General features: G+C 43.9%; 1 protein-coding gene across 24 annotated transcripts in view; it reads right to left on the bottom strand.

Moving 5' to 3' along the window:
• SNAP91 (synaptosome associated protein 91) overlaps positions 1 to 19,091 on the bottom strand; it is a gene marked incomplete at both ends in the record, with an annotated part of 65,409 nt that extends 46,318 nt beyond the window's left edge. For all 24 annotated transcript variants that reach the window (XM_080615467.1, XM_080615447.1, XM_080615446.1 and 21 more), the window contains one exon: positions 18,962 to 19,091. In XM_080615467.1, the coding sequence (XP_080471593.1) occupies positions 18,962 to 19,091 (130 nt within the window). The remainder of the gene's footprint in view (positions 1 to 18,961) is intronic.
• Between the last annotated feature and the right edge of the window lie 897 nt (positions 19,092 to 19,988).

Raw genomic sequence — 19,988 nt, 5'->3', positions numbered from 1 at the left:
CATCTGGAACAACTCACAAGCATAGCTAACTTTAATGAACTTTGTGCAGCAGAGTTTGGCGGCTAAGCTGTATTTTAAAATGAGAATTGGCAAAATTAGCTTGACTTCAGTGTGGTAGGGAAGAATAGGTGCAAGGAAAAAAATCTAGGAACTGCATTTTCAAAAGATATCAATTCAGACGTCTACTGATGGGACAGAAACGGTTTTGAAAAGAGACAATGAAGTTGAGTCTTTCAACAAGTCACGGGTGGTCTTGTTAATACAAAATAGATAATATTAAATAGTAACAGATGAGGAACAGCCCATCAGAAGCCATATGAAACAACCTTGCAAAGTTGATTCCATCTGAAGTACACACAAGTAGGACAAGGATTAAAGGTACCTTCCTGAGGAATTTTCTGCTACTGCAGTCATCCATGTCAAGTACACTGACAGCTAATCCCCAGAACCAGAAACTGAGCTCAAATACAAATTCCAAGCAGAGTAAGTAAACAAGAATTGTACAGGAGCAGCAGCAAGTGCCTTCATTGTGACGTTCACAGAAATGAAGTAGTTGGAGAATGAGGACCTATATATCCTTAATTTGAATCTATTTGTTTACTGTAGGACTAAATTATACTTGCCAAATCACAGCACATAACTTTTCCTATTTCTTCTCTTTGCACTTTGGTAGCTGCTATTTCAAGCAGTTATTCAGTCTAGAGTTCCTTCTTTATATTATACTTTGGACTTGAATACAATTTTTCTAGTTCAGTTTTGAGATACAAAACCAGTGCACATAGAAGAAATAAATGGTTGACAATTCTTTGACACCATAAGTCAAGTCTGGTCACCAGTCTTTAAACTCTGACTAGCCAACTTTTTGACCCAGTCTTAAGACATCTGCAACTTAATTAGGGAAGAGAAGCAAAGGTAGAGTATGATTAACACCTTCATTAACAAAAAGGCAAACCTGCCAAATTGAGGAAGATCAGTAGAGGGTTCAGTGAGGAAGACTGAAGGAAGTTAAGACACCTTAGCTCTTTATGACTTTTTAGAGATCACTAAAAGATGTGACTAATTTTGGTGCTTGTTAAGCTCATAAGGCAAAAAAAGAGAATAAGCAAGAAAGTTTCAAAGTCTTTAGAGTATCAGAGTTCTTCAGTCTCTCATTAAAAACTCCCTGGGGTAGAGATTTATTAATTACTTTTTTGGCTTGTTTTGTTTTTTTTGTTTTCTTCTTTTTTTTTTGGTTGGTTGGGTTTTTTATGAAAGACATTATGTAAGACTTTAAATAACCTTTCTTACTCCTTTACCTTTTCAGATTGTATTCTGTTCAGGATCTGGGCAGGGTTTTTTCCTGTTCTTATTTGGGTTCTTTTTACTCAATCCATTAACAAGCAGACCTGGGAATCCCCAGTTCAAAGTTAGTTATTAGCAATTTACATTTCGGTATGCAGAGAAGCAGCAGCACTCTGCAGCTGTATCTCTGTATCTCTGTTCAGAGAGATATTGGTGTCAAGAGCAGCTGTTGTTCCAGGCTGAATTAACATGCAAGCCTCAGCATGTGACCTGTGTCATACATTCAGTTCCTAAACTTTGCCAAATCTGACAGTAACTCCCTTACAGACCTTCCTCACTACAACGCTGAAAGCTACAGTAGTCTGCACAAGGTTTTTATTCTTGCTTACAAGTACTTAAATAATGCCTTGAACCTATAGAAAAGGACATGAACATGATTGTTCCAAATCCAGGCTACTCAAGAACAGAAAGAAATGGCTTAAAGTAAGAATTTACAAGACTCAACCAAAAATCTTAAGTAGGCATGCAACAGCACAAGTCCTCCCTTGCAAGACACAAAACTGCATTAGGATGCTACTACATCTTTGGGCTAACCAACGTAAGGGTTGAACTTCCAGGTCTATTGAAGACTGGCCACAAAACAGTACAGGAAAGCAGAATAAAGTTATTGATTTCTGTTCCTATGATAATTTCTCATAAGAACATTAGATGATTTTAATATTGCTGGGTTTGACTATCAAGCAATTCCACAAACAAGAGTCAGGAATTTATTTGTGAGATTAACATTTACTCTTTTCACCTTCATTTCACCCATCTCCACAAAAGTGCATCATAATCTGTCCAAGCAGAACAGCAATTCATGCTGTCTCCTCCTTCCTCCGTAAAAGTCTGTGCAAGTTACTACATCTGACCTTAACCCTGGCAAGCCCACGCTTTACTGAAGTCCAGCATCTTCCAGATATTGCCTATGCACTTTCAAGCCTATGCCAACTCACAAACACAGTCTTTGGCAGAGCACGCTTTTCAGGTACTATGAAGACTTTCCCAGCAGCTATAGTTATTGTGACTACAAATAACTGCCACCTTCTCTCTCCAGCCTTAATTCAAAGACCTCCTTCTTCCCAGATGTATCTCAGGCTATTGTGAGGACAAATCTTTGCTGCAGATCCTGAAGTTTGAGGAGTCATAGCAATCAGTCTTTGAACCACACAACTGCATCCCACATCAAGACAACCTTTAATGCACAATTTCTTCCTCTCTGCCTACTCATAGGCATACTCATACTACCCATGCTATTAAGCGTTTTGCAGAAGAGAAGAGCTTTTTCTTCTCTATCAATCACATGAAGTCTGCAAGGAGACAGGGCAGATGACTTCGAGTACCAGCAAATTTCCGTTTTGCAGAAGAGAAGAGCTTTTTCTTCTCTATCAATCACATGAAGTCCGCAAGGAGACAGGGCAGATGACTTCAAGTACCAGCAAATTTCCCTTGAAGCTTCCTCCAGTTTCTCAAACTGAGAATTTACTTAGAATCATCTTATTATCACGCTACTGCTTTTTAAATACAACAGTTCACCAAATACCTGTTTTGAAAACAGAGCTGAAAAACCTACTGCCAATATACATGGCTGGACTTTATTTCAATGTGCTTTCATATGGCTTGTACCCCTCCTTCCCCACCATATCAAGGCAAGATATTTGACTGTAAATCATCTGCAAAGACCACCCCAGCTCATTCGCATTATTAATCCAGTTATGTTGGATTTGTGCTCCTTTTTGGTGCTTAATGATTTGTACATCCATCTTTTCCTTTTGAGAGGTTCACATGCAGCTCCCCTGGAAAGGGGAAAATAAAAGCCAACTGTCAGGTGGTCTTCTACTGGATCTGAAAGGGTGTGACCAAGGCAGCTGTCTCTCTAAGAACTAGTGGGGAGAAAGTGTGATCATACCATGTTACAAAAATTCTTGCCTTAAGCAACTCCTTCAAGTTCCTTGAACTAAAAGTACTTTTTACTTAAAAGTTGCCAGAACTTTCAGCTCCACTGCCTCTGGGGGAGAATGATGTGCCTTACCTTTAGTGTTTACACTGGAATTCTCTTCTTGAGAGTGGTACAACTGAAAGATGACATTCAGGCCAGCTACAGAAGCTCAAGTTTAAGCAGCAGTCATTGAGGTTTTAAGTACAGTCTTTAAGACTAGTAGCTAATTACTATATATTTCATGGATGAATTCTGAAGCCTTACTAACACCCATGATTTTATTCTTTTTATTCAAAAGAATAAAAGCTTCAATTTTACTCAGGAATTAAGTATCTGGAACAGTACTGCTGTCATCCAGAAGATGGGCTAGACAAACTCCTTAGTACAAACGTACTAAGGAAAGCAGCTTTTTAGCCTCATATGCATGAATCCAGAACACTAAGCAAAGGGGAAAGGCCCCATGGTAAAAAATATCCTGCCTGGTTTCTTCCTCACGACAGCCACCACAGCTTTTTCAAGCAGCTTCACTGCAGGAAAAGCTTCAGTTAAGGACAGAATCTTCCCCCTGTCCAAAGCAGTAAGAAGCTCAGTCTTGAACCTCATTTATACAGAATTCAGAATTCACTTACTCTGAATACCAAAGAATTTGTCTCAGGCAATAAGTTCAGCAGAGCAGGAGAAAGAAGAGAAATCACTACTCTAATGATTCTTTCCTCACACTCAGAGACCCCATTCCAGACCCTTTCTCCACCCAAATCCTGCTCTACAACTAACTTAACAGAAACGTGTATTTTTCTGTTCAGAGATGAGAATTGAGCAGTTCTGCTTGTGTCAAGATGAAACATGAAGTAATTCTGGAGCTAGTTGTGCCACTTCTCTATTTTACTGACTTATGACAAACAGTAGCTAAGCCACAAATCATCATTGTACCACCTTCTTTGCACAGTTCTCAATAATTTAAGATATACAAAAAGCTATTTGCATTTGGTGGACACCGACAGGTGGTTATAAGCAATTCTCTTGAGGAATGCTATTCACCATCCTACATGGCATCTTAGATGACAAAATCTAGGGGAGGAGAGGATGTGGAAAAAACCCTAATAACATTAGAAGTAGTGTTTGTGTTAAGCATTTGACTAATAACTTTGCATAAAAAGGAATTTTTATCCCACATGCAGATCTCAGACCTCATTTTACAAGCCATTTCCTTCAGCTATTCAAACCTGGAGGCCTTAAGCAAAGTACGCATTAGTTTAGAGAAGAAATATGAAACTGCGGCCACCAGCCAATCTTCTGCCAAGCCTTCAAGGCATTTATTTAATTTCCTTCAAGGGGTAGAATTGTTCTCTCCATCTATGCAAGCATTAAAGTGACAGTCCCATCGCATCCTAGGTCTTGCTGCAAACGACAGAACAAGTTTAAAGGGGGTATACTGTCGCAAGATTATTGCTTAGAAACATAAAAGTCAATAAGATCCAGTTAATTGACTACTGCAACTGGATACCAGGATTCCAGCTGTGGCCTATGTTTATCCTTCCATGAGGGTGAACAACCCCTAACATTGCCTGTTGATTATAGCAATTCCTATCTCTTATCGCTTGGGTGTTTCCTGGAATATCAGTAACAGGATCAACTGCAAGTTTTATCTAGAACAGCACAGCTATGCCAGAAAATTAAGAATTTCAGGTTTGCCACAGCAGCATTGGGTTATTTATTGTAATATCTGTACTAGAGCATTTTCTAATCAGCCTGTACACGTTGGGCTAATCTTACGCTCCAACCATATGTGGCAGAAAGTGATAAACTGAAGTATGGTACGTAAGCTGAGTTGCTGTGCTCCCTCCATTTTTATTCCAAGAAGAACAAACCCTGGTTAATGCTTTCCATCTAAAATGATGTAATTTCCTCAGAAAAACAGTTATTTTTAATAAGCTTATAGAAGCTAAACTGTCACTAGCCTATCAACTCTGCCCAGAATAGCAATTTGTGATCCACTACAGATCTGAAACTGAAAACACGTTGGAAGCAGCCTTTACTACACCAGTTGAAGAAGAATCCTATCCTTCTGCTGTACAGACATGTGAGTTTAAGTCTCAGAAATGTAGAAAAAAAACCAAACCAAACCCTAACATCAACTACCAGTAGACTTCATTCTTCAACATGAGCCTGCAGCCTTTCATATACTGCAGATTTCTTGATGTTGAAAAGAAGTCCTGTAAAATTCACTGGAACATCTACTTGAGAGATGGAAGATGCAGTTAGGTCTACTAATATTTAAAAACCTAACAGAAGTAAGTTACTATCCAACAGTTCAAAGTCACCAATGCTTCTGGAAGATGTGTTTGCCACTGGCAGCGGAAGTCTCCCATCAAGCTATTGATGAATGGGGAAATTGGAATCCATCACACAGGTTCACATCCAGGCAACAAAGCTTCACATAGAGTCAGATCTCTAGACTGGAACACCTAGAAGAATCAGTTAAGCTCCTAAGCATGATATTGAGTTGAGTTTTGAAAGCTAGCTTCCCATAGCATTGCCTAAGCAACTTTGAGCTTCCTGATAAACAAGAGGAAGTTATTTAAACTCATCTATTACAAACACAGCAAACTTTGTGTATTGATACTCTTGCCATTCACAAATAACAGAGCAATTGGAAGTTTAAATCAATTGTAGCAAAACTAAAAAGACTATGTGGCTTGGAATGAAATATCAGATCAGAAGTCACAGGCAAGGTCCACATACGAAAATAGCATTCTGTTTCAGATGCCAGTAATCAAACATCACTCATGACAAGATGTATATGTTTTCAAAACCCTGGCACACTGGATATGCTGACTTCCTCTTGCTGCCCCTCAGCAGAAAGTACATTTTTCTATAAATAGGTTTAGATGAAGCTATAAAACTTTAAGAGCTAAAGGCCAAATAACTATTCTGTGAATTCCAGAGTCACACAGCAAGATCCAAACCCAACTCTGCATTTGAAAAAAGTTAGGTTTTAAAACTTCAGGGTTGCTAAAGAACTGCTGCAATGAGATGTTAAAGCTTTTGTCTATATTTGACCTCTACATAATGAGAAACAGCAGCCTTCCACACCAGTAAACAGGCCAGCTGGCTTCCCCCTTTCATACAAGTCCTACACTCTCTGAAATGAGAAGTGAAAGTAAGAGTTCTTTTAAAAGAGGTTTGAACTCCCACTTAAGTGCATCTCTGTGGGCTCTTCAATTACGTGTAAGGACGTATGATCTAGCTAGTGCAGTCCTGCACTGTGGCAAGATAACCGATCATCACTGCCTTATTTTGAGGCCCTCCCTCTAAACTTGTAAACCTGCATACACTTCGGGAATGTGGGCGACAAACCAGCATGTTTTATTCATGCTTTGAGCAGTCATGTCTTCCTCTCACTTTTGTGAAGGATCATTTTAGAACATTCTGTAAACTATCGGAGAGACTTAAGAAATATAAGAAAACTATGCCAGAGGCACTAGGAGCCTGCCAGGCTCTGCAGGTTGACTGCTGACCATCTGCTATGGAAGCACCTGCTGCCACTGTGTCATCTGCACTTGTGCCAAGCCAAGAGTCAATCTGAAGTCATCAACTACGCTTTCAGTAGTCAAGGCACAGTCTTGCCTCGCAGCTTTAGGACAGCAAAATTTAAGACACTTTCTTGAAAAGATATGTCCTTTGGTCCTTTAAATACACCGTACAACAATCTTAGCTCAAGTGGACACCAGCCTCTCCAGTCTGCTCTTACCAGGATTTCAGCCATAACCTAGTATCCCAAATACCAAGAAACAACCAGCAAAGAACATATTTTATTTTTCATTTCTGCTCTGAGAAAGTAAAGCCACCTAGACAAAGCACAAAGCTCAACTGTTTTGTTAGAGCTTCGTGGCCCAACTACAACCACCACCAACTTGCTTTCTACCTGTGGTAATTTTGTGTATTGGCTTACAACCGAGAAAAGAGTTGATTGCCACAAGGCAGACTCAAGTTGCAGACACATCCTGTCAGCAACTTGCAGTTCTCAGTATATAAGAGAAGCTGGGTGTGCTTTCTTGGTAGTTTTCAAGCATGATCATTTCCTGAGGTGAGCAGCTCTGGAGAAGACGCCTTCAGCACCAGACCAAGAGGAAAATGCAGCATCCAGGAGTCTTGATCCTGAACAGCAAGAGCCACCAAGGGAGCTCCAAGTCCTCATGAGGTCTTGCCCAGGAGATGGCAGCTCTGACAACTGAGAGAGACAGCAGTGCCATCCCTGCTGCCAGGAGGGACAGCACCGCCCCTGAGTGAATAAAACACCACCCTTGGGAGCGCAAGTGACCAGAAGCACAGCAGTTTGCATGGGCAGGGTGAGTGGAAAGGGTCCAGTAGCCCAGCAGGCTGCAGAGGTGAGCTCAATCAGCAGTCGTTGAGATAGTGCTCTAGGATGGCATCCTCTCAGCAGAAAGCAAAGATGACCAAGTCCTCTCTGCTGGCCAGGAAGGATACGGAAGCCTAGACAGAGGTCACTCATAAGCACGTAACTGTCCAGGCATCTGGCTGTAGTGAGTGTCAGAGCCTGCCAGTGATGTTAGATGGTGGCTGTGTAAGATGTCGGTAGATTGATGATTTGCTCTGCATGGTGGCAGAGCTATGGGAAGAGGTGGAATGGCTAAGGAGCATAATAAGCAGAGAAGGAAAAATCCAGGGGGTTCTCTCAGGGTGTGGACGATAACTTCCTAACCCAGCTGGTTAGTGAACCAACTAGGGGAGATCCAGTTTGTGCCTAGCTAGATTTGCTGTTCGCAAACAGAGAAGGACTGGTAAGTGATGTGATGGCTGGAGGCCATCTTGGGCAAAGTGATCACAAAATTATTGAATTTTCAATCCTTGCAGAAGTCAGGAAGAAGGCCAGCAAAACCTCCACCTTAAACTTTAATTTTGGCCTGATTAGGATGCTGGTTGGCAGAATTCCTTAGGAAACATTACTGAAGGACAAAGGGTCCAGGAAGGCTGGACACTCTTCAAGAACGAAACCCTTAAGGCACAGGAGCAAGCCTTCCCCCAGAGGGGAAGACCACAAGCCTGGCTGAACAGGAGATATTGCCTGAACCCAGGAAAAAGAGAAGAATTTATCACCTGTGGAAGAATGGACTGTCACCCCACGAAAAATACAAGGATGCTGTTAGGTTACTTAAAGAGACAGCTAGAAAGGCAAAGGCATAGCTGGAACTACATCTGGCCACTGCCATAAAAGATAATAAAAAGTACTTTTACAAATATATTAATACAAGGAGTGCCAAGGAGAACCTCCATCCTCTACTGAGTACTAGGGGACACCTAGTGACTGAGGATGAGGAAAAGGCTGAGGTACTTAATGCTTCCTTTGCCTCAGTCTTTAATAGTCACACCATTCATCTTCAGGGTACTCAGTTCCCCGAGTTCGACGGCAGAGGTGGGGAGCTGACTGAAGTGCCTGTAATTCAGGAAGAAATGGTTAGCAACCTCCTGCTTCACTTAGACATAAACAAGTCTATGGGGGCAGATGGGTTACACCCAAGATAGCTGAAGGAGCTGGCAGAGGACCTTGCTAAGCCACTCTCCATCATCTATCAGCAGCCATGGTCCAGTGGGCAGGTCCCAGAGGATTGGAAGTTGGCCAACATGACACCTCTCTACAAAAAGGGCAGGAAGGAAGACCCTAGAAGCTGGAGATAGTCATGGAGCAGATGATTCTAAGTGAGATCACAAAGCACATGCAGGAAAACAGGGGGATCAGGCCCAGTCAGCATGGGCTCATGAAAGACAAGTCCTGCATGAACAACCTGATCTCCTTCTATGATGAGGTAACCCACCTGGTTGATGAGGGAAAGGCTGTGGACATTATGTATTTGGACTTAAGTAAAGTGTTTGACACTGTCTCCCACAGCGTTCTTCTGGGAAAATTGGCTGCTCATGGCCTGGACAGGAGAAATGTTCACTGGGTTGGAAACTGGCTGGAGCCCAGACAGTGGTGGTAAACGGTATCACATCTAGTTGGTGACCTGTCACTAGTGGTGTCCTTCAGGGCTCAGTATTAGGGACAGTGTCGTTTAACATAGAATCATAGAATAGTTAGGGTTGGAAAGGACCTTAAGATCATCTAGTTCCAACCCCCCTGCCGTGGGCAGGGACACCTCACACTAAACCATGCCACTCAAGGTTCTGTCCAACCTGACCTTGAGCATGGCCAAGGATGGAGCATTCACAACTTCCCTGAGCAACCCATTCCAGTGCCTCACCACCCTCACAGTAAAAAACTTCTTCCTTATATCCAATCTAAACTTCCCCTGTTTAAGTTTGAACCCGTTACCCCTTGTCCTATCACTACAGTCCCTAATGAAGTCCCTCCCCAGCATCCTTATAGGCCCCCTTCAGATACTGGAAGGCTGCTATGAGGTCTCCACACAGCCTTCTCTTCTCCAGGCTGAACAGCCCCAACTTTCTCAGCCTGTCTCCATACGGGAGGTGCTCCAGTCCCCTGATCATCCTCGTGGCCCTCCTCTGGACTTGTTCCAACAGTTCCATGTCCTTTTTATGTTGACGACACCACAACTGCACACAATACTCCAAGTGAGGTCTCACAGGAGCAGAGTAGAGGGGCAGGATCACCTCCTTTGACCTGCTGGTCACGCTCTTTTTGATGCAGCCCAGGATACGGTTGGCTTTCTGGGCTGCGAGCGCACACTGAAGCCGGCTCATGTTCATTTTCTCATCGGCCAACACCCCCAAGTCCTTCTCTGCAGGGCTGCTCTGAATCTCTTCTCTGTCCAACCTGTAGCTGTGCCTGGGATTGCTACAACCCGGGTGCAGGCACTTGCACTTGGCATTGTTTGACATCTTCATTGACGATCTGAATCAGGGGATTGAGTGCACCCTCAGTAAATTTGTAGACAACATCAAGGCTCTGCAGATGGATCTGGACAGGATTGATGGGTTGTGGTCAGTGGTATGAGGTTCAACAAGGCAAAGCGCTGGGTCCTGCACTTGGGCCACAACAACCCCATGCAATGCTACAAGCTTGGAGAAGGGTGGCTGGAAAGCTGCTTGGTGGAAAAGGACCTGGGGATGCTGACTGATGGTCACTGAACATGAGATAGTTTGTGCCCAGGCAGCCAAGAAGGCCAACGGCATCCTGGCTTGTATCAGAAATAGCATAATCAGCAGGGGCAGGGTAGTGATCACCCACCTGTACTCAACACTGGTGAGGCTGCACCTCGAATCCTGTGTTCAGTTCTGGGCCGCTCACTAAGAGACATTGACGTGCTGGAGAGGATCCAGAAAAGGGCAACAAAGCTGCTGAAGGGTTTGGAGCACAAGTCTGATGAGGAACGACTGAGGGAACTGGGGGTGTTTAGTCTGGAGAAAAGAAGGCTCAGGGGAGACTTTACTGCTCACTACAACTACCTGAAAGGAGGTTGTAGTGAGGTGGGGGGGAGTCTCATTTCCAAATAACAAGCGATAGGAAAGAGGTAACAGCCTCAAGCTCTGCAGAGCTGGGGGGCTAGACTGGATACTAGGAAAAAATTCTTCACAGAGAAGGTGATCAGGCATTGGAACAGGGTTCCCAAGGAAGGGGTGGAATCACCATCCCTGGAAGTGTTCAGTAACTGTGTAGATGAGACTCTCATGGTTTAGTGGTGGTCTTGGAGTCCTGGGGTTATGGCTGGACTTCATGACCTTAAAGGTCTTTTCCAACCTAGTTCATTCTATGGACTCCCAAAATCTCCTCTGCAAGAAATCCAATAAGTAGAAGAACAGATTCTAAGAAAGGCAACCAACTGACACATTGTGTCAGCTCAAATGGCCAGAGTACAGATTACGTAAATACACATTAGCATGAAACCAGGACTTTTCAGCATCCAATCCCTTTCATTAAACTAAGTTAAGATATAGATAGAATCTAGAATAAAGCATGAGATCACATTATCCTAGGCAGGCAGAAGGAATAGAAGGGTATTTACATGTGGTCTGGAAGTCAGTGGTAATACAGAGAGCTGCCATTTCTTATATTGTGCCTACCACTAAGTGCCAAGCCTCAGATGCCCAGTGGATGCACCATTTGCAAGCAGCCTAGAAAACACTGTTCAAGTATTCCACCTACAGTCACAGTGACATTTCAAGGCTGATGTCCAATGCCATTTGTGGCACTAGTCCAGATTGCTGCCATATTCCATGTCCTAGTGGAGTACAACTCTCAACTGCTTCAGCAAATGTGTTTCACAATCTAAAGAGAAGAACTTTCAATGAACCCAAGCATCTTACTGGCTACCAGCTATGACTGTTGAATATACCTCTGAGCGCACCCATGCAAAACTTGTTCTGTATTGATTTGCAGTGTTTTCAAGCAGCTCTGCAGAAGTAAATGTGATCAAACCAGCAAGATTAAAAGTATTGAAAACAGTTTTAAGGTTCTAGAACGCAGTTTGCAGGACTCTCAAAAAAGCAGACTTAACTATACTCCGCAAAGGGACAAGCCAGCCTCTGCCAAGTTTTCTGATTGCCTTCTAGCAATTGCCAACATCTGGGGTTGGTTTTTTTTTTTTTTTTCAGATTTTATTTAAGCCACCAAGCTCTCATCCAAGCAAAATTTTGTCCAGGACGAAAATCAAGCAACCATGCCGAGTCTGCTGGGGTGGGATACTCTAATATCAACTTACCAATGAAGCTTCACACTGCAGTCTAGCTGGTACTGCTGACTCAGAGGAAAAAAGTACTGCTGGAAAACCCTGTGCTACAGATCACTGCCTGCAAAGCTACTAAGGCGGCTTCTTTTACCACATCATTTAGTGTGAGTTCAGGGTTCAGCCCCATGCTAGACGACCTGGTCTTTCAGTACACTTGATGTCCTGTGCCAAGACTCAGATCCTGATTTCCTGGCTTGCTTTATTCCTTGCTTTTTAGTTTTCATGGTACTTGAAACTCCTCTCTCTAAGGCAGGCAGAATATTGCTCCTAATCTGCCTGCCACGTGTTGAAGATTCAAGTTTCATCTGACACTCATTGGTAAGACTACTCTATTTCCCCCAGGCACACACCAGAACTTCTGCTTTTCCACTTACACACACTGTGATCTGTGACTTGAAAAGAAGCTCTAGAAAAGAACAGGGCATGTTCACTTAATGATACTGTTTGGTACCACTGACTCATCTTTAGACTATAGTAAGACTAAGGGAAGGGATATAATGTCATCCCCCACAACCCCAGTTTTCCTCACTCCCAGAAACATCAGGGCCAGCACCTTCAGCAATACCACAGCTGACTGAGGAAGGTCTCTCTTTTCTTTGGGGTACATTGAATGCACATGGCAAGGGTTTTTTGGGGGAGGGGAAGAACACTGCAGCTGTGACCTCTGAGAACAGGGGTCTCCTCCACAGGCTGTAGGGGATATCTGCTTCAGCACCATGGGATACATTCTGTACCACCTCCGACCCTGGTGTTCCCTCTGCCATTTGTCACTTTTTCCTTCCTCCTTCCTCTGCCTGTCCAGTGTTTTCTGCCCTTTCTCAAGTATGTTTTCCTGGAGTTGCCATAAGCTTGGTGGATGGGCTCAGCTGTGTCCAGTGGTGGGTCTGTTGTGGAACCGGCTGTGTCTAGCACAGAGGATGCCCTGATCTCTTATCACAGCGGCCACTCTTGCAGCAAATCCCTTGCCATGGACACCCAGTACCAGGGGAAGGTAGTAGGGTAGGAAGAGCAAAGTAGTCTCCGGTATCTTGAACACAGGCAGAAAAATACCAGAAGCAGGTGTGCTTTTGCTCGTCTACCATTCCTTCAGAAGTGGGGACAAACTGGGCAGCAAATTCTCCTCTTTGGCTACTAGCTTCTCCATCCAGCAAGAATCAAGGAAGACAAGTAGCATCCGAAATGCTCTATGCCCTTCATAGTTATCCTGACATCCACATTTAATCACTTCACAGGGCAGAGACACAGAAGCATGGAACAACCACATCAACAGAGCATTTTCTTGGAGACTTCACAGAAATCCTCACTATCGGGACAGGCCCAGATACAGCACACACAGAAGATGGAGAGTTTAAGAGCCAGGCTGAAAAACCAGAGGCATGGATCAAATCAAACCACAGGAAACCGAACTGCACATTTGTTTATTTGTTTAAAAGAAGTTCAATTGCTGCCACCCAGGATCTACAGGAGTAACACAATGAGACTATTATGAAACATATTCAACTACTAAATAGTTAATCAGGTTAAAACTATGGAGTGGTCACTGTCATACTGACCATCTCATAAACAAAGGGCCTCAAAGGATACAGCTACTCCATTTTCAAGGTCTACTCTACTCATGGAAGTCAGTACACCAGAAAGACCTGACTTGTCCCAGAACTTGTCATCCATGACCTTGACAAAGCATGTTTAACAGAGGATCTTGATGACTCCTGAAAACTGACTAACATATGCCTCCAGCTGAGGAAAAGCCAAGAGTGGGGGGAAGGGTAGGACTAGTCAATATAGCTTTATCAAGTTACACTGTTTGGATGAAAAAGTTTAATATTACACTGTCTACCCACTCTTCTGTTTCCTCATTCTCCCTTTACTTTCCTTAGGCACTGTACCATAAGAAGACTTAGAACAGCTCAGATGCACAAGATCAAGTGATCCTGCCCTGCTTCAACCTTTGTATCTTACCATGAATTCAAACTTCCACCCAGCCTCAAACATATTTTGAAAAATTATTAGTTAGCAAAGTCTTAGTTTAATTAAAGGAGAGCTTTCTCTTGTTACTATACATGCCTTAAAAATAGTATAGGGCCAGCGGAAATTGAAAGTTAATGCCATTGAAATACTCATGATCAACTAATTTAAAAAGCCTTGTTAGCTCCCTTTACCCATGACAGACCTTTCTACTCCTATTCAGGGATCCACATACCTCCAACTGAAGTGAGTTTTCAGTCCCATTTTGGGAAAGAACATGGAAGAAGCACACAGAAACAGAGACTGATGGCAGGTCCTTTTACACGCACAGAGACATAAATGTGCTAACCCAATATCATACAATGAATTAAAGAAAACAATTGCTTGCTTGGATTTTTTTCTTTTCAGGTGTGAAAGAAATTCATTGGAGTGACAAGGAGGATTCCACAATTTAGAATACACCCCAGCTGTGACAAGTAAAACCAAGACACTATATTACAGACGATCTTTAATGCTAACTTTTAAATAAGTCAGTTCTCTCGTGCATGGAAACCCTGACAAATTACTGTAATACAAGACGCAGTGAGACACACAAAAGTAGTTTCATCAGTAAAGTGCAAAGGATTATGCCCAGTTTGTAAAGGAACTCCATTCTTGGCAAGTTTCTTGAAGGTACTTCCATGGCTGCGAAGACAGTGTCGCCTGGACTGCAGAGCAATGCAGTACTTGTATGTCTGCGCTACTCCCACTAGGAAAGGGCCCCAAGAGCCAACAGACTTGGAACACTCCCCAGATCACTTCAACAACAAACAACTTATGAAATACACATCCAAACTAACCTTAACAGTCACTGAAGTCTAGTGAGTCAAAATAGCAACACTGACCCCCACCTCTCCCAAAAAAACAGACATATTCCTCATGAATGAGACAGACTGGACTAAGACTAACCTGTGGGATGTAGCAACTTTACTAAGCCTAGAAAAAAGCTTAACCCATTGCTTTTGGTCAACAGCTAGTTCTGGTTTAACACTAGAGACCACTATGATTCGAACTTGTTAGGTCATCCCCACAGCCTGCAGAAGAAAGACAAGACAACTCAGGAACAAAACACTGACACCAGCCCTGCAGTTCAGTTACCAGCATGAATTAGACTACAAATCTCCTTTTAGAGCCTTTGTTTGTAAGGCACATACAAAATGCAAAATTAGAGTTAGGATGGAAAGATGGCACTACATATACATGGGTCATCTCCATAGCCACAGAAAATCAAGTCCTGATTTTCACCTGCTTTGTTTCCACATTTCATGAAAATCTTCCAGCTCTTGATCAGCCCTCCAGAAGGGCCTTCTACCTTATGACAATTATTTTGAAGAAGTAAGGAGGCGTCACATGGCATTTTAGAATACACAGCCCAGAACTTCCTCTTGCTGCAAAACAATTCACTCAACAGAATAAGTCAAGGAAAATCCCAGCCATTTTGATCATTTTCAGAATCAGGAACTTGTTACAACCGACTGCAGATGCAAGAGCCTCACTGGTTTCCAATTCACTTCCCCAAATGAAAGCTTGAGGGTCTGTTTCTGATAAACATCCCTTATAAAAGGAGCTGAGTTCAGGTCTACCTATTTTTCCCCTCATCTGTTGTGTGCTTTAACATTTGAAAGTCAAGTTATTTCTTTTCTCCGAAAGTTTCTCCCTTTTGATTCCATCTGTCAACCCCATCTGAGGCTGGAAGCTGCCTTTTACTTGCCCAACACAATTAAACCCTTGGTGTAGCCTTAACCCGTCTTTCAGAACAATTCTGAGATTGAAACTTCTATGCTGTGCACTAGGATTGCATTCCCAGCTATATATAAGAACAGCTTATATACTGTTAACGTAGCCCATTTATCTCACTCACCCACTCTGCAATGGCACTTCTCACTGCATCAAAATCAAGTTGCTAATCCCCACTTCTTCATGGGAATACCTCCCTCATTTGCAGTATCTAATTGTAATTTATTTAACACAATCTGGTGAGCCAGAGGAGATGAATACATATTACTGTGGTGACTTTACGACATGTTTTGGTTACATCCAAAAGGGTCAGAGCTCTAACATGCCAACTGCAACGGCATGCCCAAACCATCCTAGATCTACATTCCTTTTTTCCCCCCCTACCGGGACTTGGAAAATGCATTTAACACCACCTGGTACTACTTCCAGCAGTTGCTGGAAATTTCCCAGCAATTATTCCTGTATACGATAGCAACCTAATCATACTTCAGTACTTCTTTGCATGACAAGCCTGTGCAGCACGAAGAGCCAAAGGACAGCCACTGCACAACATCAATATTAATGCCTGTGTTTGAAATCTACACAAGTACAGAAAACTACACAGAGGTAAACACTTAGCAGCTTGGTTTCTGTTCACAGAAGACATTCATTCTGTTCTCTCCCTTCTTCACACGCGTGCACTCATACCCAAATCATGCTTTTTATTCCTCAGAGCAAATTCTCTCTAAGTAGTACTCACTAAAAAAAGAACAAAACCAAACCTAAACCATACAAAATACCCACCCCCACACCTTGTCATTTATCATCTTTCCATAACCCTCTGTAACTAACATCTTCTGCAGAAAACAGATGAGTACAGGCATCATTGTGTCTGTCCTCACATGACTACTTAATTCATGTTAAACAGTTGATCTCTCCATTTAATTTACAAAGCTCAGTTGCTAAGCAGGGCAGTAGAAGATAGGCTGCGTGGCCTGACACCTGGCCACTATGACACTAAATAAAATCATGGTGTTCCCCAAGGACATAGAACCCCCACACCAGTACTAGAAATACAGCTCTTCATAAAGCATCATTCCAACCACTGCTCTCTGGTACCTGAAGTTTTGACTAAATCCTTCACAGCTTGACTCAAACCTCATCTTAAGGTGTTGGCAAGTTTTACCTTTCCACATCTTCCAGTGTTATTTATCCAAATAGAGAGGCAGCCATGTAGCTCAAGAGCTACCTCCACCTAGCAGTACCTCCTGCATGCATGGGGCATTGCTCTTTCAGAGGATGAACTTGTAATATGCTCTCTCATTACAGTATATAAAGCCCATTTTAACACTTGCCCACAAGATACACATCAGAGTTCAAGGAACTGCCTTTCAATTTATAGTTATGGAATGCCTCCAGTTTAAGAGCCTGAGAATATTGTTTTCTTTTCAAGCATGAACCTGATGCTCATTTTTGTAGATGTCTGCAACCTGATGTCCGCAATTTTGAACGTGCACATCTCCCACCGACAAGATTCTCTTTAATGTCAGATAGTTAAACCCTCAACTGTTACATGCAGCTTGTAAAACAGAAAGAAAAATAAACAAGGACATATCTTGCCAGGAAATGATAATTTCTCTTCCTCTTGTGTGTCTTACATGCAGGTGGGCATGAAATTGCATGGAATGCTACCAGCTTCAGTCTCCCCCACATACATTTTCTGAAGTAGTAATATTAGCACCAATATCCAAACACAATCCCTTTCCAGACCTTAATATAGCACCTGCCTATTTAATCCTGCCTATTCCAGACAGTACTTTCATTTATATGTATACACACGTGTGTGTATATAAATACACTCAGAGACACAGCATGCTTTTAAATACATGAGCTATGCTTTTGTTTTTAAGCTAAAGGTTCTAGTATCAGATGCAGCAGGAAGCAGGACAATCCACATACAAACTACAGATTAAGAAGGGTTGATAGCTACCAACACAGAAGACATCAGTAACCACGATGATTTTTTTAAATATACAAGAAAAAAAGAGAGAATGCATGGTGATATCAAGACCACTGATCTATTTAAACATCAGTGTAGCCTCAAGTCAGTCTCCAATCAATGCTGCTCACATCAGCATCTCTTAGAAATACATACATGAGTATGCAGACATACTGGAGGAACAACATGCTGTTTGCCACTTCAAGGGTTAGCTATGAAGTCATTAGAACTGAAATCTGGAACTATTTTCCAGAAGTAACAGTACCTCCTTTTAAGAAATACAACATCGTCAGAATTGTACTTACATGCACCTGCACCAGCATTACTTTGTAACGGACAGCTTGGTATAAAACCTGCTTTTCTTTACTTGAAGATATTTCATACCATGTCCAATAAAACAAAAAAATCCAAGGGGAAGAACACTTAACTGAGACAGTAAAACTTGCTGTTGATCTACTAAGTTCAATGCTGGACACAGTTAGTAAACAAGGCCAAATAACATGGTGTTAATTACACTCTTTCACCATTCCACTCCTTGGTGTCTCCAAGCAGGGACTGACAGTTGAGTGGGTTGAAAAGAAATGAAATTGACAAGACAAAATATCACTAGCTTATTGTTTTCTACAAAATGTTTTGACTTCAACATTGCTTTATGCAATCCAGAATAGATCATAAATCTATGATACAAAGCCACCAGCCACCTTCAATGAAACGTGATGCAAACTATTGGCGGCCTATGAAGTTTCTGTCACATTATTTGGTACCTCAGCACAACAGGCTTTAAACTCTCCAAAGGTTCCTCAATCTACAGCATAGTGTTATCCAAGTGCCTTGTCATTTACGCACACCATCACCTAAACATCTTCACAAGCCTGCTATGGAGACCACCACACTCCTGACAGTGCTTGGCCAGCTCCTGAAGTAGCATTTATGCCTCTGCCTAGCTTAATCCTGACTAAAGTAGACTGTAACAAGTGCATGTCCATTTTGCCCTGTGCCAAATTCCCTCCCATCTTCCTGTGCCCCTGCTCCACTTCGCACTACCTTCCTGGATAAAAGGCAAGAGGTCGTAAGGAGGAAAAGAAAAATGGCCGAAAAAGCATCATTATGCAATAAGAGACGAAATGCAATAATAACTCATCCTCTCATGGAGATTTCTCATAACCCTTATGGTTTGGAAGTGTGACAGTCAGGCAGCCCAAAGGCACTCTAAGGGGCCCAGCAGTCAGCCTCCTTCACCCCGGGCCTTCACTGGGGAAACAGAAAAGGGGTGCTCACAGTCCAGGTGCTTCTTCTTGGGCCCCATCACTTCATGCGTGGTGGCCTTGCAGACGGCTCTGGCTACGGCAGATCCCGTAACGCTGTACTGAGCAGCTGCGATGCGATCTGTCAGCGTCTGACCCGACATCTTCGACTGGCGTGCCTGCTGCTGCTGCCTGCTCTGCAGAGGCGGAAAACACGGGAGGGGAAGGGGAGATTCCGGGTTTATCGCAGACGGGAGGCGGGGGGGCCCAGAGACACGCACACGCACGGACACACACGCACAATGGTACTTCAGGCAGCCCGGCCCCTCCCGAGGAGCAGGCCCCCCGCCCCGTTGTGTAAGCCTTTGCCTCCCTAGAAGCCGCCTGGAGCAAAAAAATACAGGGTCTTTTAGATGCCGCAGGGAAAGGATGAAGGGGAAATAACGATGGGAGCAGAAGGAGGCTGTACATAAATAGCGTACGATGCCGCGGGAGTGGGGGGAAAGATATCTCCCCCCCCCCCCCATACACACACACCTGCTCCGGCAGCGCCCGCCCCCCGAGCCGGCCCGCGGAGGAGCCGCCGCCGCGCCCCGGCCCCGCCGCAGAGCCCGCCCCGCCGCCTCCCCGATGGGAGATTATGGCACCGTTGCGCCATGTTATGCCCTCCCGGTGCCTCCCCCCAAAGCCGCCCTCCGGCCCCGTTGGGAAGCGGGGCGCCGCTGATGCGGCGGCACCCAGCGCCATGCAGCAGCCCGGGGCGGCGCGGCTCTGCGATGGGAGAAGAGGATGAAGCGATTGCCAGCGGCCGACCTGTCAGTGCGTCCTTCCCTCCTGTCCTCCTGCCGCTGCCGCCGCTCCGAGGAGGGCACCGCCGCCTCCTGCCGCGCTGCCCGCTGCCGAGGCGCCCCACGGTGCAGCCCTCCCTTCCCTCCCCCCGGCCCCGATAGCCCCAGGTGCGGGGCGGGCTGTCCCTTCCGGCCGCCGCCGCCGGGGATGCGCTGGGCGTCCACGCCCGGGAGCCGCCGCTGCTGATGCTGCTGCTATTTCCAGCCGGCGGC

The sequence above is a fragment of the Psittacula echo genome (genome assembly GCF_963264785.1).
Source record: "Psittacula echo genome assembly, chromosome: 4".
Classification (NCBI taxonomy): Eukaryota; Metazoa; Chordata; class Aves; order Psittaciformes; family Psittacidae; genus Psittacula; species Psittacula echo.
This window is presented reverse-complemented; position numbering and strand designations above follow the sequence as displayed.